General features: G+C 35.9%; 3 protein-coding genes across 10 annotated transcripts in view; 2 read left to right on the top strand and 1 right to left on the bottom strand.

Annotated features, from left to right (window-relative positions):
* The window catches only part of RAD17 (RAD17 checkpoint clamp loader component), a 29016-nt gene extending 20844 nt beyond the window's left edge, over positions 1–8172 (bottom strand). For 3 of the 6 annotated variants that reach the window (XM_010974955.3, XM_064481226.1, XM_064481219.1), the window contains exons 1-5: positions 8018–8151; positions 6688–6791; positions 4545–4802; positions 3948–4031; positions 375–531 (exon numbers count right to left, since the gene is read on the bottom strand). In XM_010974955.3, coding sequence (XP_010973257.2) covers positions 375–531; positions 3948–4031; positions 4545–4802; positions 6688–6791; positions 8018–8033 — 619 coding nt within the window. In that variant the 5' untranslated portion in view covers positions 8034–8151. The other 3 variants (XM_031446325.2, XM_064481213.1, XM_010974956.3) reach the window with 3 other exon arrangements.
* Positions 8173–8221: 49 nt separating this feature from the next.
* Positions 8222–20074, top strand: AK6 (adenylate kinase 6). Of its 3 annotated transcripts, none has more exons than XM_010974961.3 (5): positions 8222–8308; positions 10356–10448; positions 18396–18454; positions 18546–18691; positions 19546–20074. In XM_010974961.3, the coding sequence occupies exons 1-5, from the start codon at positions 8284–8286 to the stop codon at positions 19736–19738; spliced, it is 516 nt and encodes a 171-aa protein (XP_010973263.1). In that variant the 5' UTR covers positions 8222–8283; the 3' UTR covers positions 19739–20074. The 3 variants fall into 3 exon arrangements, with proteins under 3 accessions (XP_010973263.1, XP_010973262.1, XP_031302259.1); XM_010974960.3 differs by lacking the exon at positions 8222–8308 and adding an exon at positions 8377–8503; XM_031446399.2 differs by lacking the exon at positions 8222–8308 and adding an exon at positions 8583–8751.
* Positions 10356–12281, top strand: TAF9 (TATA-box binding protein associated factor 9). Its single transcript, XM_010974959.3, has 2 exons — positions 10356–10448; positions 11229–12281. The coding sequence occupies exon 2, from the start codon at positions 11246–11248 to the stop codon at positions 12041–12043; it is 798 nt and encodes a 265-aa protein (XP_010973261.1). The 5' UTR covers positions 10356–10448; positions 11229–11245; the 3' UTR covers positions 12044–12281.
* Positions 20075–24138: the final 4064 nt, after the last annotated feature.

Genomic DNA, 24138 nt, shown 5'->3' with positions numbered 1-24138 from the left:
CTAGGAAAAAAGTACATAAATAATGTAAACTGATTAGCTTGTTATCTAATAAAACAGTTAAGACTTCATCCTTAAAAAATCCTACTCTTCTCTACTGGAGGGTCCCTTCCCTTCCTTTTCCTAAAATTACTCCCCTCTGAAACTGGAAGTAAGTGAGAAAATGTACCCATATAGTTTCATCTGACTGCTACTCAGACATTGTGAAGCAGCTGGTAGTGGGCAGATGCCAATCTACTATAGGAGTGGCAATATATACCTTCATCTCAAAAATATATACTCAACATGGTTTTAGAAATCTTAGATATAGATGGGGGGACTTGTTTCAAAGCATAGATTTTCCTCCACTATTTCCATTACCTTCACAGCAAACTTACCAGGATTAAGTACCTCCTTGAAATCATCTTTTTGGAATTCTGGTAAAACTGGATTAATCCACTCTTGTACTTGAATACCATGCTCCTTTGACAGTATTTTTATAGTTGTTGTTTTTCCACACCCAGGAGGACCTGTTATTAATAAAATAGATCCACCCTAAAAGCAATATAAACATCAATTAAAAATCAAAATCACTGGAATGCTAGAATATTATGTTTGAATATTCTTTCTAGATATTAATTACTTCTACAAATATTTACTGAATGTCTGGTATAAGCAGACTAAATTTCACAATGCTAGCTGGAATAAATCAGTTTTAGATAAGAAAATCTTATTTCATGAACTTCTAAGCATAGCTTCTGGTAATGCTTCAATTCTTACATTATGTCCCTCCCAAGGACTATTCAAATTAAAACTAAACTTCAGCTAGATTAAAGAGGTAATGTCTGAAACAAGTATTTTTAGGTTATCTGAACTCATAAAATTCAATCAATATAGACCTATCCTTGGATTATATACCTTAATATTATACATGTATAATATTCTTATGGGAAGAATCAGTTTGGATTTCAAATTCTTTAAGAAATGTACATTAAGAAACATATTTACCAGAGATAGGACTCTAAAAAGAGACTAGAGGTTGTGGGTCCCAGTAACATTCCCTCATATAGTGAATCTGATTTAAAAAAAAGTTAAAACTAAAAAATTATCAGGGGAAGATGTCCTATAGACAATGGTGGGCTATAATCCTTGCTCCTTTGTTTACCTTTATTAACTACGGTAACCAAGGGCCTGTGTACTTGGACCCAGAGGAGAGCCAGTCCCACTTTTTTAAATGGATAAATGTATGAGTTATAGTGCTACTGGCCATGAGTTTAATGTTTATGATTTAATAACATATATTAAATAAGGTATCTGTATACAGAAACATATATAAAACAAGGTTTATATTGATAGGGTGATGAAAATGTGACCAAAGGAACATTAGGTTTTGAAGGAACCAACCCTATAATTCTCTTAGGAACCATGGTTCAGTACTTGCTAATTCTGTTTGCAGTGACTTTAGCAGAACATAACTAATGCAAATAATGACAGCTGACTACTTCCAAACAGATGACTTTTTTAAAAAAAGAGGAAGGTCAAACACGGGCAGCCATGTATTTTTCTCATGTAATACAGCTGTGTCTGTTTTTTGACACAGTGACACAGCCACATAGCAAAAGTTTTGCTTCCAGTATGAGAACTGGGAGGTAGTCTCCCATCAGAACACTAAAACAGAAATACTTCTGTTAATCCCCTCACTGCCTACATTGTAATAGAGATTTACTGTATTTTGAAGAAAAGAAGTTGCCCTCAAAAATTAAGCTCAACAAATATTTGGAGTACTTACAATCAACCAAAAAAAATTTTTTTAGCTTGCCTAAGGAGAAATCTAGAAGTTATCAAAATTTTTCACAGAAATGTCTTATAATTACTGACTTTGACACTTCTATATAATAAAGAGTACATGCGTGGTTAAACTACAACCTCTTGGAAGAAGCTTTTAAAACTGTACAGGAAATACTTTACCAACACCTAAACATGTGCACCCATATCTAAGTTCATCCAACTGGTAAAATGATAATACTACATGCGTAGGTTTAAGACATGATAATGTTTATACTAAAAAAACAAAACAAAACAAAAAAAAAAACCAACAGCAGACACTGAAAAATAACTATTAGCTGAGTTGACCAAATAAATCAATAAGAAAAAACTGTGATGTAAAAGGTGCATCAGAGAAACTGCCCAAGAACCGGTACTCAGAGAAGAGAGATGAGATTTCTACAAGAAGAGGAATACCAATGCTGACAATGAAAATCCATCTTGAGTACACTATCTTAACCCTATACCAAAGGTTAGATCCACAAGTCACAGGAAGGACTTCGATTCAAAAAAGGACCTGTTTACCACTGGAAGCAATTAAAATACCAATTCTTCATTCAAAGTTGAAAGTTAAAGAAAATGGCTGAAAATTTACCCCGTCTTTCCAGTTGGAAATGTATTTAAATGTAACTAAACAGCCCCAGCTAGTGATGGCAAACTTTTCTTTATGGAAAAATGCCAGCTAACAATTATAGAAATAATAATAATAATAATAGAATTGGAAAATCATCAGTTCACAATCTTAACAAAATGATCAGGCAAGGACTGAAAATGGATGCTAAAGCTCTTAGGTGAAAGACTGCTGGGAAACTGGACACCTACATGCTGCCAAAGCATCTCTCCATAAATTCATGTGCCAATCACAAGGGAAAATTACAATGAAGAGTTCTATCACCTCCTTAATCTAGTCATCAAACTTAACATCAAAGATAGCAGGAGAACGAGACATATTTACAGATATAATGCAATGTAAAATATACACCATGACTATAAAGTATTCTTGCAAAAATGTTCAACTAAAGTCTAATCAAGCCCTTGATTCAAAATTCCAGGTTATAGAAAATCCAGGTTAGAAGAACAAGTTAGTCATCACCAGGAGGAAACAACCTGACATATTCAGGATATAAGACTTCTACAAGTCAATTGGCCTGGTCTCTTTAATAAGTCAGTGTTGGGGGGAGGGTATAGCTCAGTGGCAGAGTGCTAAGCATGCACAAGGTCATGGGTTGGATCCTCAGTATGTCCATTAAATTAAAAAAGTAAAATAAAATAATAAAAAATAAATAAAATAAACATAATTACTCCCCTCTCCAAAAATACAAAAACAAACAAAGTCAATGCCTTGGAGAGAAAGAGAGGGTAAAGGCGGACTGTTCTAGATTTTAAAAGACCTAAGAGATGTAACAACTAAATGTAATGAGTGGTCCTTTATTAGATCCTGATTGTGACAAACCAGAAATAAAAGACATTTGGGGGACAACTGGACACATGTGAATGTGAACTGACCATTAGATAACATTAGGGATTTACAGTTAATTTTGTTAGAATAATGGTACATATGGTTAATAAGAAAAATGCTTCTTTATTGTTACTGTTGTTAAAGAGGTATACTTAAGTTTCTAAAAGTCAGACATTTATAATTTATGTTAAAATACCTACGGGGGAAAATGATGGGTATATTATAGGTACATGAGTATTTGTTTACTACTCTATCCTTCTTTATGTTTGAAGAATCTCAAAATCAAAAAAATTTAAAAAGAGAGAGAATATTCTAGCTTGGGGGTCAAGAGTAATTATGGAATTAGGAAGTGAAAAGACAAAACAGCGTAAGAAGAATTATGACTGTTTTAGGCTATATTTAGTACAAAAACTAATATGTAATTTGCCTGCTTGCTTTAGTGTGAGATAATCTATAATAGTAAATATATTAGCACACTAAATGGTTTACTGTGCTTTCATACGTAAGAGGGAAAAAGAGGTACAAGTTAAGGGGAAAACTCCAAGTCTCTGAGTCTTTTGGTGAGGCAGAAGTAGATGATCTTACGTGAACAAAGTCATTGGAGTAGTTTTCAACTTCTTATAACCAACTATAAGTCAGAGAAAAATTTGAGGTCAAATATTTTTAAACACATTTCTTCTTTAGTTACCTGTTTGGGTTGCCTTTCTAAGACTTCAGCTTTTAACCAGGTTTCAACTTCTTCAATTTTCTTTTTATGTACAGCAAGTTCATGCTAAAATTTTCAAGTTTAAAATACAACATATTAACTCAAAAATTTTGAAGTATCAGCACAGATTAATATAAAGACTTTTAGTGAAAAAATTAGCAAACAAATAAATGATACAGTAGTAAAAAGGTCCTTTTGATTATACTTAATTCTTTATATTGGTACAGAAAAATTGTTCTTAAGCTGACACCAATGTATGAAAATCTGAGGCACGTCTGTAATCATAAAATTTTCTATAATCCTGAAATACATTTTGGGAAAGAAATAAATAGGGTGGGGTACTGCATTTAGTGAAAATTAAAAGGATCGAGTCTTTGTTAGGGTTAAATTAAATCAAAGACAAATAACTAGTGGTATGACTTCAGAATAATCTAAGACTTGGAACATAAAAAACTTTAAAATTATTATTTTTTTCTAATTCATTTAGACAGAAAGATTTTTATGAATAATAAATGACAAGGCACATCCCTCTCCTTCCTGAAATTAAATTACATAGACTCGTTTTATGCTATTTGTTACCTGCGTTTCTGGTTTATATTTATCCACCCATGGTTCATCATCTGACAGATATTCTTTTGAATTTTCTAGACCATAAGTCTGTTTTGAGGAAGATAGGTTTCCTCTTTTTCTAGCTGGAAATTTGCTACTTTCTAATGCAGAAGGCGCCTTTTTTCTTCTACTACTTGAGTTATTCACACCTAATGATGTGGCAGTAATAGTAGAGATGTCTCTAGTCTCTGAAAAATCATCAAATGATGGGTCTACCCAGTCTGTTACCTGAAAAAAAGAAACCATGTAAACACTGTCACATTTTTTTGCATCTATTCCCTATATAACTAAACTACCCCGTAAAAAAAAAAAAAAAATCATAGATTTGCAACATTTAAAATAAAAATCTCACAAATCATCTCTTTAAAACTGACTCTATATGTATTGTTTTTCCACTTTACAATAGGTATAAATGCATACTTATCTACTTGACTATAGTAATGATGAATGCCATATAAATACACATCGAATATAAACTTAATTCTTTATTAATTATAATCTTCCCAGGAAAAAGATTCAGCTGATTCTTTTAAAACTCATTTGTAGCACTGAAACATAAATATTAAAATTACCTACCAGAAAAGTCAAACAATAAAGAAAAAAAGGTATTATTTTAATCACACAGAAACGTAAGAAAAGTAACACTTCTGCCTTGATGAAGTTAATGCATTCACCAACTAAGAACAACTTTATACATTCAAATAATCCCTACCAGCTTTAAAATTTGTGAAGGTCTAAGAATCCTGATGCTATGAATAATTTGTAATTATGATTTTATTACACTTTTCTCCAGCTCTTGAAACAACTAATATATTTATGAAAGGGAGGCAGGCTTTCTAGTGAGGGTAATTTGTCAGGTTTGTTTAGAAAAAAGGAGTACTAGGTCAATAAAGCAGGAAAATCAGTGAGTTCTATGTCATGGTCTTCTGCTCTATAGAAATGACTGACCCCTCTATGTTTCTCTCCATCATTTCCTTTTCTTTAAAATTCTTTCTAAGTATATATACAAAAAGAAAGATGCTAAATTAAGCAAATTTGACCTAAAAACATTTAGGAGTGCTACAAAGTTTTATTTAATAATTAGAAGTGGATTTTCTTGACATTCCAATAGCATAAATCCAGAAAAATCCAGCTTAGTATCTGACTTTAGGGACTCCCTGCCTGGCTAATAAGGGGAACCAAGATTATATTTCCCTTGAAGAATACTCAGCCACAATTGTGAGCCATTTATTAGACAATAGTCCTTTTTAGGAGAAAAAGAACCAGAAGTTGGAGGTGAAAGAAGGCTCAGAAGAAGCAAGTGAGGGATTATACAAATTTTATAAACGCAAAATCACATTTCACACCTCTTTTAAAGACAAAAGGTTAGGATTATTATCAGCAGTGGGTAAAGAAATGAAGACCTTTGGGGAAAAATTTCAGTCACAGCTACCCAGTTCATTTCCTCCTCTTTAAAAGACTGTCACCAGTACTACACTCTGGTCCCTTTCTTCTATTTTTAAGAGTACAGAAAAATAGTAGTAGTAGTAAAACTCTTGACAGCAATTCTGATCTAACAATTTCAATCTGCATTTTAGTTACACGTTTTATAGTTTTATTTCTTACATAAATTTACTTACAGAGAGAGAGAGACAAAGAGAAATAGCAAAGTTAAATAACTTTCTTAAGATCAGGAAACAAGTAGATCCACCAGTAGGAAAGCAGCTAACTTTCATCAGTGTGATACTGTCTGACAACTATCCTACCCACCCACTAGCCTTGTTGAGAACTGGCACACCAAACCACTTAATTTCTAAGAGGTAGAGCCTGTTTGTTAAGCTATAACACCAATTACAACGCGTGTATTTCTATTTCTTCTACTGTTTTTCATTCAAGAGTTTTCAGCTTTTTCTTTATGACTGCGATCATAAAAAAGAAACACTTTTTTTTCAAAATTTAGGTTGTGTTTTCAGTGTACAATTGTTTCACAATTGATTATTAGACTTTTTAGATCACTGATTACAACAGATACTGGACACGATTACTTTCATAGCAGCAATAAGTCTTAGGAACACAAACAAAAACTAATATTCTTTTTGGGCAATCATCACAAGGTCATTTTAGTGTTTCATACCTTTGTGGAAGATACCTTTGGTCTAAGAAAAGTTTTTGACATTATAAACTTTAATAGTTTCCATCCGTAGTATACAACCTGTAGTACATTGAAGTATAGTTCACCTAAGGGAAAAAAGAAAAAAAATCCTTCAAATTAAGAAAAACTGTAAAACAGAAGTATAGTAACTAATATATACTGACAAAATCAACAACATAATAGAGGTTCAAGAACTAATGAAAGAGAACATACTAAAAATAGCTGAAGCAAGCAATCAAAATGCTAAATTGAATTTTACTTTTAATGACTATAGTTGTGTCAAATAGTCTGTGGTGTTAAAGTTTTTCATATGAACTCAACAATGTAGTAGAGAACACAGAAAAACCACATATTTGTGTACCTACCTTTTGTCATTAAGAAAAATTAGACAACTCTATTTGTGCAGTTTTTACACTGAAAATTAAAATTTCCTTCACTTCAAAATTTTTTCCAAAATTACAAACATTCAAAAAAATTTTTTTAAAAAAGCACCATATATTGAATTCATACTTCGCACTTATTCTGGGCAAAGACTTTATATTTTTAAGTGTTTGTCTTTATTTGAACGTGTTATTATGAATTTTTTTGGCAAGACTGTGTCTTCCGACTTTCATAATTCTTCAGTGTTTATACAAGCTAGTGAACTCACCAATTTTAAGTTTACAAAATGCAAGGTGTTTACAATCTACAAACCTGTAAACTGTGCATTTTTTAATAGTTTAGAAACACATAATTTATAACGTGTAAATACTTCCACACACTAGAAAACAAACCGTACACACACACAGAAATTGTTCATGACTAGAGAGGTTTTTCTTTGCAGTTTGAAAGAGGTACACAGGTGGGGGGAAAAAAACACGTATTTCAGTTAATTTAGTTGGCAGGTCGAAATAAAAGATGCAGACTGTTGTCACGGTCAGAATTTTAGTCGCTTTTTGAAAACAAGACTGACCGTTACCTCCTTTAAAGAGCAGGCAACTGTCCTTGATGATACCAGGTTCCTGAAATGAGACGTCAGAGGTAGAGAAGACTTCGAAAAATACTTCCAGCAGACCCACCACCACCCTACACGCTGCACAGGGAATACTAAGCTCACATATTCGTCCAACGTAATGCTGCTAGTCAGAAAGCGAAGACGAGCTCGCATACCCTGGCTCCAGGCCAGAACTCTGCACCTCCACCCCTCTCACCCCTAGATGGGATGGGCAGGTCAGGAGGAGGAGCGACGAGAGCCGAGAAAGGCGTGAAGGCACAGATGGACTCACGTCTCTAGGACAGACATATACCACAGCCGCAACTGCGGCAGCCTTACTTTCCGGAAGCTGCATCCCCTTGTGGGTGGAAAGGAACGGGGGAACCCAGTCTGCTCCAGGTGGAAGGGTAGCCACCCGGCCCTACCCAAGCTCAGCGGCGAGCCGTCTTGGAGGGCCCACCTCCCGGGGTCCTACCAGACCGGTCGGCGCTTCCGCGACACAGACGGAAAGGCGGGGCCGCCAAATCAGCGACTGTCTTAGGCATCCAGCGCACTGCCTGACTCGAAGCTCCGAGCCGACCTGTGCCCGCAAATCGGACCCTGCGATGGAAGCGTGTCATAGAAGGCCAGGTAACCAATGGTCGGCGACGAGGCGGCAGAGGTGGTTCGCTACCGCCACAGAAGACCTCCAGTGCTCCGGCGCCACTGGCGCTTACCGCCTCCCGCCCCTTCCGGCCCCTCCCTGTTGCGTGTAGGGCGCGTGTGCAGAGGCGTCCTGAGCCGGCGCGGTGAGGACCATGTTGCTTCCGAACATCTTGCTCACGGGTCAGGGCGCGCGCCGGGGTGGTGCTGGACGGCGGGGCTAGCCAGGGACGCCGAGTGCTTCGGGCCCTCGGACGCCCGAATGGGGTGCCACTCAGTGTTCTGTTTCGAGACTCGGCGAGGGCCGCGTGGCGTGGCAGTTGTCAGGGCCTCGAGACCCGGCCCTCGCGACGGTTGCGGGAGACGGGGGGAGGGGACGGCGAACGTTAATTCTATTGGTGGAGGTTGGCTACTCGGTGAGGTGCAGAGAGGTAGATATATCCAATTCCTTTTTTTTTTGGCAAGCTGCCTAATCTTTATTAATCAGGCTTTTGTTTGTAAAATGACTGTCGTTTCTTTACCTGCAGGGTTCTCTTTAGGTTTTTAGCGAAATAACGTAAGGCAGTATCCGGCCCTTAATAGATTTGTTAATGGTGGATGCCTTTGGCCTCCTAGGCTGTCTCATTTTTCTTCTGTATCTGAGAGTCAGATTTTTATGAAAGGATTCTAATGTCTGGAGTGATCAGTTTGCTGTATACGCTTGTGGAGAGGCTTTCTCTCTCTCTCTTTTTTTTTTTTTTATTTTAAGAAGGAAAAGCATCTACTGAGCAGCTCTGGTCGTTTCTCTTGTAGAGATGCTGTAAAGTTCCTTAGCTAATTGTGGGGGTTCTGGGTATTTGGATCCATACTCAGGGCGCCTGTGATACTAAAATGCCGCATAACTCCTTTAAAGGAAAATATGGTCGTTTTTAACTCTGAAAATGTCTGTCAAGTTTTAGCAGTTAATAGCGTTATAAGTCATTCATGAAAGAATCTAATGGGTGTGGATGCTACTGCAGCATCTAAAAATTGAGGCGCTCTTTGTGGAAACAGCAGTAAAGTTTTATCCTTTAGCAGAACATAAGCTTATTGGCAACGCGTAAGTCCTTTCTATTTCTGAGAGCTGCAGATTAACCTCAAATTAATGTTTAGCCTTTAAGATTTCTTGAGGGGACCATTTTACAACATCTCATTTGTTTGGATCAGACTGTTTTTTAATATTAAACAATATCAAAAATCTAAATGTGAGGATTTTATTGAGAACATGGTGCGTTCAGGGTTCAAACTTGGTGTATTATTATGGACTGGAGTTAAATGTTATCTTTATGGAGACTTGATTTATTCCCGCTATCTTTAATTATAATGATCAAGTTTCATAATTCTAGTGGCATTAAACCCGAACAGCAGAAAATTGTGGGTTTAATTATCTTGAAATACATAGCTATAAAAAAGGGAAGGTGAAGGTATAGTATTGCCATTTCTGTAAAAGGAAATCTATAGTGTGTGTATGTATATATACATGCAGTGTATGTATATGTACACATGTAATATGCTACCGTATGTATACATATACGTGGATGTATACACAAATGCGTATGTATACGACTTATTTGGAGACATGTATAAGAAACTGGTTTACACTGATTGCCCCTAGGGAAGAGTGTAGCGGGTCAGTAGAAATGAGATTTTGTCTTTCGTACTGCCAAACTTTTCCCATGAACAATTTAATTTTTTTTTCAGTTAAAGCAAATAAATGATAGTAATTTATTTGCAATGGCTAGTTTTATTCTGGGAATTTCTATGGTGGTAGCAGACAGTCTGTGATTGACAGAATCTCCTAAGACCCACTCCTGGCAGAATCAGATACACTGGCTAAGATCCTGATATCCAACAGGCTTTGGGTAGTTTTTATTAGGTTATGGTGTGTGTTAATTCATAGAGGATTTCTAAATAGGAAACTTCATTTCAGTTGTTAAGAACCTTAAGAAGGGCAGATCAGTAGCTAAAGTCTAATAAGTATTTCATGAACAGTATATTTCTGTGGCTTGTCTTACAGGTACACCAGGGGTTGGAAAAACCACGCTAGGCAAAGAACTTGCATCAAGATCAGGACTGAAATACGTTAATGTGGGTGATTTAGCTCGTGAAGGTAAGGGACACTTTGGTGTTAGATTTATGTGATTTTATTTATTTTTTTAAGTGAGAGAAATGATGGAGTATTAGGACTATATTTGTGAGAGGGTACAAAAAGGAGAGAAGGATTGCCATTAAGGAATTTGTGCTCTGATGAGGACCCAAAGAAATAGAACATATTGTCTAATGTTGTGTCTTGGTTGTTTTGACCATTACATCCCCTCTGCCACTGGCTAGCAGGTCTTGTGGACAGTTATAATTGGGACAGCTTCTGTGAAGATTGAACTTATGGTAGACAGAATCGAACATGAGGAAGAGGGAGAGTATTTTGATTTGGGCAAACACATAAAGGTTGGGGTGGTGCTGAGCATATCTGTGGAGACAGTATATTGAGCTCACTATAAGGACATTATTTTGAACTCTGACAGTAGCATATGGAATTTTCTGTCCTTTGGTATTTTCTTAGATTAATTTCATAGGTGCATGCCTGCAAGCAGCTACACACATTCTAAAGTGATACATGTTTACTTATTTGACCCTCTTTTTCCCCAATCTTTTATCACCCCCTTATTTGTGTCTTCATCTTTTTATATACCATAATGGATAGAAACTCAATAAATTTAAAGAGAACTTTAAATGTGCCTCATTAAAATTTAAAAGATTTAATATATTTTAAAAACTTATATTTTTAAAAATTTAACATGTATTTAAACATTTTAAAGTTCCTGACAGTTGCTACCAAAGTAACTATTTCAGGTTTGATCTAATGTACATATTTTTTTCAAATGATCTAAAGTCTGATCACCGGATATCATGGAGTCTGGCAAGATGGCTTCTCCCAAGAGCATGCCGAAAGATGCACAGATGATGGCACAAATCCTGAAGGATATGGGGATTACAGAATATGAGCCAAGAGTTATAAATCAGATGTTGGAGTTTGCCTTCCGATATGTCACCACAATTCTAGATGATGCAAAAATTTATTCAAGTCATGCTAAGAAAGCTACTGTTGATGCAGATGATGTGCGATTGGCAATCCAGTGTCGTGCTGACCAGTCTTTTACCTCTCCTCCCCCAAGAGATTTTTTATTAGATATTGCAAGGCAAAGAAATCAAACCCCTTTGCCATTGATCAAGCCATATTCAGGCCCTAGATTGCCACCTGATAGATATTGTTTGACTGCTCCTAATTACAGACTTAAGTCTTTACAAAAAAAGGCATCTACTTCTGCGGGAAGAATAACGGTTCCACGGTTAAGTGTTGGTTCAGTTACTAGCAGACCAAGTACTCCCACACTTGGCACACCAACCCCACAAACCATGTCTGTTTCAACGAAAGTAGGGACTCCAGTGTCCCTCACAGGGCAAAGGTTTACAGTACAGATGCCCACTTCACAGTCCCCAGCTGTAAAAGCATCAATTCCTGCAACATCAACAGTTCAGAATGTTCTAATTAATCCATCATTAATTGGGTCGAAAAACATTCTTATTACCACTAACCTGGTGTCATCACAAAATACTGCCAGTGAATCATCAAGTGCACTGAAAAGAAAACGTGAAGATGATGATGATGACGATGACGATGATGACGATGACTATGATAATTTGTAACCTAGCCTTGATGCATGTAACATGTATACTTGGTTTTGAATCCATTGTACTGAGCTTAAACATGCATGCTGGATGTTTCCAAGTTGTTTTAGAAAAATAGTATTTAATGAGTAAATATGGCTATCATTTTTCAATTGAGATGTTGTATTGGACTTTCTTTAGTAGGAGTAGTAATGGTTTTTTGTCAGCCTTTAAGTGTAAAAAATAAAGTTGTAATTCATCAGTTTGATTGTTGGTACTTTGGCAATTATGTTTTTAGAAGCAGTTTTCTGCCTCATTATGACCAACAGTTAACAAAAACTTGAAGTTGTTACAGTCTATTCATTACCACTAGAGTGTCATTTCTAGTGTCTTCAGATCATAGTATGATTCCTGCTGTATAAGTCACTCTTAAGGGCCATGCTTTCAGATTGCTGAAGTATAACTATGCCTGCTTTTTGGAGGGACCACTTGGTCATGATTTTTATTCATAGTGGATCCTTATCTGTTTAGATTTATCTTCCTCAATTGCCAGACTTCTTCTTAGGTCCCATTTTTCTATCCCTTTGGTTATATTTAAGGACCCTTGATGTGTTTCCCAGTGTCAAAAATTCAAAAAAAAATTTTTTCCACTATCCCTTTGCAGGTCGATTTTGTGCATCTTTGCTTGTCAGTCTTGATACTATATGCCAGTATCATGCTTACACTTTTAATCCAGGTTTAGCATTTAAGTTATTGTTAATAAAACTTACAACTGTGCATAGCTTGTCATTCTCCATTTTATACCTACGTGAAATCTGCTTTTGTTCCTTTGCCTGTTGAATTTTACTGTTTTTGACAGGTGATTTCACAGTCACGTTGTAGTCAATTTCAGCCATGTCTTCCAGTTCTAATTTTACCCACTCAGTGTAACACTTCTAAGCTTAATGAAGCTGCTGTAAAATCTATCATGGATAGCATTGACAGCAACAGTAACACCAAAGTATAATCCACTGTGAGACACTTGTCTTCTCCACTGAGTCTTCTGTTTGTTCTCAAACCGTTTTAGTCAGTTGTGTGCCCACCTAATGGTGCATAGTCTTGACCATTCTCTTTGTGTTTTATTGGTGAGATTATTTCATGAGATGGAATCTGCCTTAAAGGAAAAGTGTGAATTTTTTCCCCTCCTGTTTTGCCAGAAAAGGATTTCTGGTCTGATTTGACAAGTGTTAGATGAGGTACTTTATAAGGTTTTTCAAAATGTACCAGGCTTTTTTCCCCAGGTGCCATTTGAATATATCTGAAAACCTTACTAGGAAGTAGTCTGAGACATTCAGCTTCCTCATTTTTTTTTCCAAATGGTGATACGTTTTAAGGGAAACCATGCAGTTATCTGTAAAGCAGTGGTTCTCAACTGGGGGTGATTTTACCCCTCAGGGGACATTTGGCAACTTCTGAGACATTTTTGGTAATCACAGCTGGGGTGAGGAGTGTTGCTACTGACCTCTAATGGTACAGGCCAGGGATTCTGCTGAACATTTTCCAATTCACAGGACAACCCTCCATCTCCATAACAGAATTATCAAGCTCAAAATGTCAGTAGTAATTCAGGTTGAGAAACCCTGCTATAACTAATGAGACTTAAGGGATGTGTCTAAATGGAGTTTATTGCTATCCTAGTCATCATATTAAATTGTATTTTTTGTAAGAGACCATCTATGCCATTTAAAACCAAAGCAGGAAAAATTAGGTGGGGAATTAAGCTTAGTAAAACTTTGAAGCGTCCTCAGTGTGCAGTAAGAATGCTTTTCTTATCACTGTTCTTCCAGTCTCACGTTCCTCAGTTGATGTCCTTTCCCGTATCCAATCATTTAATTACACATTTACCAGTATCCTTAATTTTCCTGCCACAAGTTTATCAGTCTTTAGCCTTTGTCCCTAAACCCAGGATACTCATAGGTCTAGACAAAAGTAGTATGATTATACTGACATTGGATGCATTTCAAATACCTGGCCCTCAATACTTAAAATCTTGGTGTGTTTCTAACCCAGGGGTTGGCAAGCTGCTGCTGTTTTTGTAGTACACTAAAGACTAGACTGCAAATCCTTAAGTATTTACTGTGTGGCCTTTTACAGGAAAAGTTTGCCATCCCTGCTCTAACCTCTGTGTATCCCATTTTTTTCCTTCACCTTAATCAGCTACCGCTGAAAGCCTTTGAAACTAACTTCTCCATTGGCCTCTCCAACACTGCTGTCCCAATCTGCATCTGATTCTTTTCCTTCCCACCATATACCTCATTCCCCTGTGATTTCACTACAGCCATTTTGTAATCCTGCCCCTCCCTCTAGTAATGTCATTCACTCAGGACTAGTTATTAACTCCCTTTTGTTGATGACTTAAATTTATAATTAAAACTTAGCCCGGTTTCTAGACACCTACTAGACGTAACCATCTAGATAGTTCCCAAACATTTCCAAATTAATGTTTAAAAAGCACATGCTCTGAAGTCATTCCTGACCCTGCTTGGCTGCTCCTGATTCCTATCCCCCCCCCCCCAAACTATTCACACACTGCACAGATGCACTTGGTTCCTAATCTTGATGGTTTGAAAAATCACTTTGATAGCCCTATCCCATTCCTAAGACCACCGGTGCTGTGTCCCTTTGGCACTGCTGTACCATTCTCAAGACCGTCCATGCTGAATCTTCTATTCTTCGGTACCTCTTCCCTCCCTCTTCAACACCCCATCATTATATCCTTTAAAAGAGGGAACAGAGGGGATGACATGAACTTTTTACTGATAAAGTCCATCCTCCTTAATGAAGTATAGGAGATTATGAACTGGCCACAGTTTACCTTCAGCCTGCCCTGCAACCACTATCTCCTAAGTCCCCTTCAGTCTACCCACAGTGCACTGTTGTTCAGCAGTGGAAAAAGTGGGGCGTCTTGCATCTCCATGTCTTATTTCCTTTGTCTATAGATGCCCTTCCTAACCTACCTTACAAACAGCACCTTAAAAGGCCCAACTTAAATTCCACATCTTTGGTACTCTAATAACTTCTCTATGGAGAATTCATTGCTTTCTTTGCATAAAAGGCCAGATATCAAAGCTCCCAATCCTTAAACCAATTAACTTACTGTACTAATTGCATTATAATTAAAAGCCTCTTGTTGGGTTGAGGTAAATGTATTTCCAAAGGATGAAATCTGAAACTGTATTATTGGCAGCAGCATCAAAATAGATAACTAGCATCCCTCTATCATTAACTTTAAAGAACAGCTTTCATGTGAGTATATAAATTCTAGGATGGCAGTGAAGAAAATGTCATGCTTTTACGGTTTGACTAACAAGTGGGAAAGTCTTTTAAGGTAAGAAGGTCTTTAAAGCCTTTTAACTGGCTTCACAATCGATTTTTTTTTCTGCAAGTAATTTTTAAGTAAATCATAAAACTTTGGGAAATTAATTTAATTTTCAAAATGTTTGGTAGTTTAATCAAATCAGACTTCTCCCCACCCCAGTCTTTGTCATATGAAGACCCTCTGTACAGACAATTATAAACTTGACTTCCAATTGAAACTTTCTAAAGTAGCAAACATTTTTACTCTTTTTGGAAATTTGAAATGAAGTTTAGAATCCATCTATTTCTCTGTTCCCTATAACGCAGATTGTAATTATCACTTACCTAAAATTCTGCGGTAGCCTTTACATGGTACCCGTGCTTCTGGATTTGCTTTCTTCCAACTGCACACAGAAACCGAAATGATTTTTAAAAATTTGAAATTGATCATGCCATTTCATGCTTAAAATGCAGTAATGATTTTCCTTTGCCTTGGGATTAAAGTCTAAACTCAGTGAAGCCTTCAAGGTCCTTTTTAATCTGGCCTCAATTCACCTGACCCCTTTATCACCTACTTTCTAACTATTCTGAAAGACTTTCCCTCCTTTGAAAGGCCTGCCCTCTCTAATCTCTCTGCCTTTGAATATCTTGTTTTCTCTGTTAAGAGTCATCTTACCTTTTTTTCCCTAGCTAACTGCTTCAAGTCTTCACTTAGAAGTTATCTCCTCTAGGAAGCCTCCCCTAATATCCCACCCACGTTTATGTTTCTAACCTAAATGGTGCCCATCCTATTGCTCCCGTAGTACCATAACATTAAAATACTGTAATTTCCAAGTTACTTGTCTGTCATCACCCCATTTTATTGTAAAGTCTTCAAAATGGAAGGACTGAGTTTGTCTTCTTATTCAATTTGTTCACTAATATATCTTCATTACTCCTGTAATTACTGGTACATGGTGTTTGATAAATGCTTTTTGAAGTGAATATTTGAAAGCTTGGATTACACTATTTTATTAAAATATATTAAAGTGATTTAAGAAATCCTGCATTTCAGCATTGCAGTATAAAGACTTTAATGCTAAAAGTTAATATTGCCATAGTTGTCTGTATTTTAGACAGCATATATTTTTAAAGATTTTACTAGTCTGGATTTAAAATATGAAGGAACATTGATCTACTCCAGATTCCCACATGGTACAGAATCAGCTGTCAGTATTAGATTTTGTGGCATTGTAAAAAATATATAGAGTATTGTAAAAATAACATACAGAAAAATAAAACGACCTAATATTATTTACTTAAGTAAAAATACATTTCTAGAGTCAATTTACTAAATACATATATAATTAATAAAACAGGTATAAAAAGGCTCATTTTAATTTGCATGTCTAATAACTGAGAAAGTCCAACATTTTTTTCAGGTACTGTTTACTAATTATCTTTTCTATTCTGTGTGAATCTTATTATTCTTTGTTAAGCTACTTACTATTATTTTGATTTTTAAGATATTTCAGTCCATTGTCCTACTACAAATACTTCTCCCTGCTGTTTTTCTTTTTTAAAAAACTATATTTTTCATTGAACAGAGATTTAACATTGTATATGTTCAAATCAGTCGTTTTATTTTTTCACAAACTCCAATGAATTATTCCTTTGTAGGTTAAATTTTCCGTCTTTGGAATTAAGAAATTTGCTCTTCATATAGAAAGCAAACTTATGGTTACCAAAGGGGGAGGGGGAGGGGAGGGATAAATTAGGAGTTTGAGGTTAACAGATACACACTACTTTAATAAATAAACAGGGGCCTACTCTATAACACAGAGAACTATATTCAATATCTTGTAATAACATAATGGAAAATATCTGAAATATATATATATATGTATAACTGAATCACTATGCTGTACACTTGAAACTAGCACAACATTGTAAATCACCTATACTTAAATTTAAAAAAAATTAGTTCTTTAATCCACCTATTTGTGGTATAAAGTAAGGATTTAGATTATTTTCTAAATTGTTAACCAGTTTTCCCCACACCAAGACAGTTTAACCTTTTAGCTGGTAAGTTTCTGGTAACTGAACAGCAACACAAGAAGGCAGAGGCCACACTATGTGCTAGAGCAGTGGCTCACATGGCCAATATCTGTCCAGAGTTAAAACTGCCTCTGTGCCTTCCACTAACCCTCAGGATTATTGTCACTTTAGAACTCATGCTCATTTTTTAACCTCATTTCAACCTGTGCCAAAATAGTAAGGGGAAGGAGATTTGGGAAGACTATAGCCATCTTCGAGATGGCCAAGAGGATGACCTAAGCCTGCCTTAGAGATTGTACCTCCTAGGGATTCAGAGTGAGGCTGAGATTGGTAAGTCTCACCTTAAGACAAACTTCCTTTGAAAGGAAGCTTTAATTTGCTGGAAAGTTACATTTAAATCTGCCTTTTTTATATCTGTCCATCATTCTTCTACCTTCTGAAATAAGATATTTAACCCTTGGCTTTTGGGGATGCTGGAAATCTAGACGTAAAGGAGCATCTGGGTACTGACTCCTTCCCCAAACCCCATAAAGATATGCCCTCAGTGACAAAGGGTTCATTTTTGGAATCAAGAACATGTTGTTGCTTTTAATAAGTTTCATCTTTGGCCTCATAAATTTGGAACTTAACCTGCTGTTAACGTGCAGGGAGTATTTCCATCCATGTGTCCCCTTTTCCCACCAATCTGTGGCTCAACAAAAATAATGCAGTTCTCCTCTACTAATAGCTCCACAAATTCTGAAGTTGGCTATTATTCCATCTTTTTAGTTGTTTTAGTTTTGATAGCTAAAATGGTTTCAGGTATATTGCTATCCAAGCTTCTAAACAAAATTCTAATTTATCAGTATAGCTCTTTATATTTGGTGTCCATGTAACATCTCTCATGTTAATGCCCTCCCTTGTCTCTAAAAGAGTAACTGATGATATATTTCCTTTCCCAAAGTCTAGAATTAATTGAAAATTACTGAAAGTTACTTAGAAAATACTACTTTAACACACCAATGTATATCTCTTTTAGGGCAGTTATATGATGGCTATGATGAAGAGTATGACTGTCCCATTTTAGATGAAGATAGAGTAAGTACAATTTTTTAAAATAAATATACATTTAAAAAAATTTAATAGGGAAGTTGACCTCTGTGTTCTTCCTTCTTTTCCTTTTTCACAGGTAGTTGACGAGTTAGAAAACCAAATGAGTGAAGGTGGAGTTATTGTTGATTACCATGGTTGTGATTTCTTCCCTGAACGCTGGTTTCATATAGTTTTTGTGCTGAAAACAGATAACAGTGTTTTGTACAAAAGGCTTGAAACAAGGTAAGAAAGGAAAAGCACTGAGTTCTTAAAGTATAATATAAATTTTTATTCAGATTCCTGAGGTTGGCCAGTACTACCATCATAAAGGGTTCTATTTGAAAATGTGACTGTTTTGTCTTACTACAAAGCAAATCTGTATGGTACGAACTTTCTGAACCTAAGAGAAAAAGATGCATTTGTAAAACACAAGCAGTACTTTGAGTAAATGAATACCTCAACTGACAGTTTGATTCAGTAAAAGGTACTATATAGCAATTGTGTTTAGTCATGCTTTTTCCTTTGTTGTTGTTTTTGTAGGGGGAGGTAATTAGGTTTGTTTATTTATTTTTAGAGAAGGTACTGGGGATTGAACCCAGGACCTCATGTATGGTAAGCCTGTGCTCTACCACTTAAGCTATACCCTCCCACATGCTTTTTCCTTAATGTAAAACTTTGCTAGGAAAACAACCAAGCTGATAACATTCTTTGCTATGGAATGAACGTTACCCACTCAAATTATCCTCACAACAGGAATGGGAAAACTTACGAAAAACTAACAAGGTAAATTAATATTTCACAACCTTTAAAATATATTTGAGTTTATCCCTCCAAGAAAGCATCACCAGAAAAACCAAAAAAGAAAAATTTTATGGAAGACATTTTCCCACTGTCTTCTGAGTCATACTGTGGGAAATTGTGTGATCAAGTACCCAACTACTGTACGATAATTCCTTTTATGCATTTTATTATATGCAAGTATTTTTGCTTGATTTTTCATGTGTTCAAAAGTGCATAGTTACAAAAGTGTCCAGTTTCTGGTGTGTTCCTGAAACTCCAGCTAATGCCAGTTTGCTTATCATCTCTTTGCCTTCTAGGGGTTATAATGAGAAGAAACTAAAAGACAATATTCAGTGTGAAATTTTTCAAATTCTTTATGAAGAAGCCTTAGCATCCTACAAGGAGGAAATAGTGCATCAGCTGCCCAGCAATAATCCAGAAGATCTTGAGGATAATATCGATCAGATATTGAAATGGATTGAGCAATGGGTCAAAGATCATAGCTCTTGACTTACAAGAATGGCCACCTTACAATCACTCTTGATATCTCTCTGCCCACATTATATAAATTGTTCAATTATCAGTAAAACTTCCTTATTGAAACTGTGTTGTTGGAGTAGTAGGTGGATAGTATAAAGGTTTATGTTTGGGGTTTTTTTTCTCCATGATAAAGCTAATCTCACTTATCATGAATAATATTATTAAGGATTGAGAATGAAAACTGTCATTGTTTAGTACTTCAATTGCTAAAGGATAAATAAATCTCACCAAATGGGTGGATATATTTTAAGTTTATTACAGAATAAAATGAAAGTGATTTCTTAAAATAAAACTTAAGACAAAACATCAGAGTTTTCCATGTTTATTTTTCTTTTAAAAAAAAAAGTGTAAGTGGTAATACTTGCACTCTGTATAAAACCCAAAAGGCACAAAAGGTATACAGACAGTGTCCCGCTTATACTGGGTCAACTTAGGAATTTCTGACTTTACAATGGTGCAAAAGCAATATGCATTCAGTAGAAACCACACTTTGAATTTTTATCTTTTCCCAGGCTAGTGGCATGCAGCACTGTGATGCTGGGTGGGGCAGAGAGCTGCAGCTCCAGTCAGCCACACAATCTTGAGGGTGAACAACTGAGCTGCTTACAACCATCCTGCACCCACACAGCCATTCTGTTTTTCACTTTCAGTACAGTACTCAATAAATTACATGAGATATCCAATACTATTATAAAATAGGCTTTCTGTTAAGATGATTTTGCCTAACTGTAAGTTAATGTAAGAATTCTAAGCATGTTTAATACAGGCTAAGCTAAGCTGTGATGTTTCATAGGTTTGGTGTATTAAATGCATTTTCAACTTAGGATATTTTCAACTTACGATGTGTTTATTGGAGTGTAACCCCTTCATAAATCAAGGAAGATCTGTACTGGAAAGAAGTTTCCCTCCAGGCCACTGTGTTCTTCAGTCATGCTAGATTCTCTCCCTTTAGGAAATGATGTTACTGGTTCCTTGTGTATCTTTTCAGAGATTTTATGCCTGCAAAGCATGTGTATGCTTGTGAACATTATTATTATTTTTTAAGCCTATGGTAGCACACTATGCAAAATGTTCTGTATTTTTTTCATTTAATGTATTTTGGATATTATACCATCTCAGAACATACAGACCTTAGTGTTCTTTATTTAAGATATAATTTATATATATAAAGCGCACCATTGTAAGGTGTACAATCCATTGGTTTTTATCATATTCACAAGATTGTGCAACTATCCAATTCTGTAACATTTTCATCACCCCACTCAAAAGAAGCTCCATACCTGTTACCAGTCACTTCCCATTCTTCCCTTCTCCAGTCCCTTGCTATCACTTAGTCTACTTACTGTCTCTATGGATTTGCATATTCTAGACAATTCATATAAATGAAACCGTATGGGGTCTTTTCTATCTGGCTTCTTTCTCTTAGCATAGTGTTTTCGAGATCATCCACGTTTTAGCCTTTAGCCTTGAGTACTTCGTTCCTTTACATGGTCGGATAATGTTCCACTGAATGGCTATCCCACATTTTGTTTATCCATTCCATCAGTGACACAGATGGGTTGCATCCACTTTGGGTATTATTAATTATGTTATGAACGTTTGTGTACAAGTTTTTGTGTAGCTGTGTCTTTTCAATTCTCTTGGAAACAGCTAAAAGTGAAATTGCTGGGTCATACTGCAACTGAATTTACCATTTTGAGGAAATGCCAAATTTTTCCAAAGTGACTGCATTACTTTACATTCTCACCATACACGTATAAGGGATCTACTTTCTCCACATCCTTGCCAACACTTGCTACTGCCATCCTTTAGATGTACAGTCATGTTTCATTTTGGTTTTGATTTATATTTTCCTATTGTCTAATGATGTTGAGTATCTCTCCATGTGCCTGTTAGTCATTTGTATACCTTCTTTGGATCACTAATCCTTGTATGTTTGCACAGAGCTCCATTAAGGTTGTGGCTTAATGAGTCCCCTATTGATAGACATTTACATTGTTTCCAGCTTTTTACTAAACAATGATACAAGAATGGTAAGAAAGAATAACACATAAAATGAACTCTCTTAATTCACATGACTACTATCTGAGGTATAGGTAATATTTCCATTACAGGTGATAGAACCAAGGCACAGAAGGGTTAGGTGACTTACTCAAGATCACAGCTAGGGACTGACAAGGGCTTAATTTCCAGAAAATATAAACAGCTCATACAACTTAAAAAAACAAACAACCCAATCCAAAAATTGGCAGAAGACCTAAACAAGCAATTCTCCAATGAAGACATACAAATGGCCAATTGGCACATGAAAAAAATGCTCAATATCAGTATCAGAGAAATGCAAATCGAAACTACAATGAGGTATCATCTTACAGCAGTCAGAATGGCCATCATTAAAAATTCCACAAAAACAGAAACAGACTCATAGACATAGAAAACAAACTTACAGTTATTAGGGGGGAACAGGGGTGGGAGGGGATAAAATGGGAGTTTGAGATTTGCAGATATTAACTACTATGTATAAAATAAACAATAAGTTTATACTGTATAGCACAGGGAACTATATTCAATATCTTGTAACCTATAATGAAAAAGAATATGAAAAGGAATATATATGTATATGTATGGCTGAAACATGCTGTATACCAGAAATTGATGCAACATTTTAAACTGATTATACTTCAATTGAAAAAAAAGATCACAGCTAGGAAGTATCAGAGACAGGATTCCATCTAAGCAGGGTCTTCCTCATTAAGTTGTGCTACCGAATGCATATGTAACTTTCGCACATGAGCAGGTTTATCTGTTGAGTAAATTCCTGGAAGAAATAGTATGCAAGCACAACATTTAGAAGGTTCATTTTAATAAATACAGATTGCCTATTATGTATGTGCAAGGCTCCAAGCCAATCACTGTGGTGGGGAAGGCCTCTGAAGGTAATCCTAATGGATGTGAAGTGGTCTCGTAGAGGTTTTAATTTGTATTTCCCTAATGAACTGAGCATCTTTTCATGTGTTTACTGGCCATGTACATATTTTCTTCAAAGAAATGGCTATTCAAATCAGTTGTCCATTTTTCAATTTGGTTATTTGTCTTTTTGTGATTTAGTTGTAAGAATTCTTTGTATTTTGGGGGTACTAGATCCTTATCAGATATTTAATTTGCTAGCTAGGATGGCTAGTATCAAAAAAAAAACAGAGAACAAGTGTTGATAAGGATATAGAGAAACTGGACCCCTCATACACAGCAAATGTTAATATGAAATGGTGCAGTTTCTTTGGAAAACCATTTGGTAGCTCCTCAAAATGCGAAACAGAGAGTTAACATATGGCTCAACAATTGCATTCCTAGGAATACAGATGAAAACAGACATCCACACAAAAACTTGTCCATGAATGCTCACAGCAGTGTTATTCCAAACAGCCAAAAACTGGAAACAACCAAATGTTCTTCAACTGATAAATGGTTAAATAAGGGTGGTACCTCCATAAAATGGAATATTATACAGCCATAAAAAGAATGAATTACTGATACATGCTACGACATTCATAAACCTTGAAAGCATTATGCTAAGAAAAAGGCCAGTCACAAAACACCATATATTATAAGATTTCATTTATAAGAAATTTCCAGTGCAGGCAAATATAGAGACAGACAATAGAGTAGCAGTTATTTAGGGATGGGCAGTAGAGAAGAAATGAGGAATGATTACTAACGGACAGAGGGTTTCTTCTGGGGGTGATGCAAATGTTCTAAAATTGTGGTGGTGGTGGGAGGATATACCTCAAATGGTAGAGCACATGCCTAGTATGCACAAGGTCCTGGGTTCAATCCAGTACCTCCTCTAAAAAAAATAAGTAAACCTAATTACATCCCCCCACAACAAAAAATTAAAATTGTGGTGGTGATGGTTGCATTACTCTGAACTACCAAAAACCATTGAGTTGTATACTTTAAACTGTATGCTGTGTGTGGATACATTAGGTGTTAAATGCCTATCAGATTTGAAATGTAATCAAACTGGTAGTTACTAGTTTTTAAAGACATTGAGCAAAATACTTTTATACAGTAGTTCAACAACATTGCAGAAGAGTGTTGTAAACCAACTCATGTCTTTTTAATAATAAATTTTATATGCATGCAACCAAAGTTCTGCATTATAGAGTTATTTAAATTTTTTTAGGAGGAGAGGCTTGGATATTTTTAGGGTAAAGACCACTATTTTAAATGTTAAGTCAAAGTTTTAAGTGAAGAAAAATTATTTGGGGTTTGAAAAGCTACTGAATATGCTCACCATACTAAAGGAGACAGTAGGCAAATTAGCTTTAAAATTACAAACATATTGATCTTTTATGATAATCTAAATCTCT

Source organism: Camelus dromedarius, chromosome 3 (genome assembly GCF_036321535.1).
Source record: "Camelus dromedarius isolate mCamDro1 chromosome 3, mCamDro1.pat, whole genome shotgun sequence".
Classification (NCBI taxonomy): domain Eukaryota; kingdom Metazoa; phylum Chordata; class Mammalia; order Artiodactyla; family Camelidae; genus Camelus; species Camelus dromedarius.
Note: the sequence above shows the minus strand (reverse complement) of the source record. Positions and strands in the feature narration are given on the sequence as shown.

Excerpts from the sequence above, each read along its gene's own strand:
- AK6 (XM_031446399.2), top strand. The coding sequence starts at position 8,583 with ATGGGGTGCCACTCAGTGTTCTGTTTCGAGACTCGGCGAGGGCCGCGT. Across the intron at positions 8,752-10,355 it reads ACTCGGTGAGGTGCAGAGAG|GTACACCAGGGGTTGGAAAA; the intron begins GTAGATATATCC and ends CTTGTCTTACAG. Across the intron at positions 18,692-19,545 it reads TACAAAAGGCTTGAAACAAG|GGGTTATAATGAGAAGAAAC; the intron begins GTAAGAAAGGAA and ends TTTGCCTTCTAG.
- TAF9 (XM_010974959.3), top strand. The coding sequence starts at position 11,246 with ATGGAGTCTGGCAAGATGGCTTCTCCCAAGAGCATGCCGAAAGATGCA.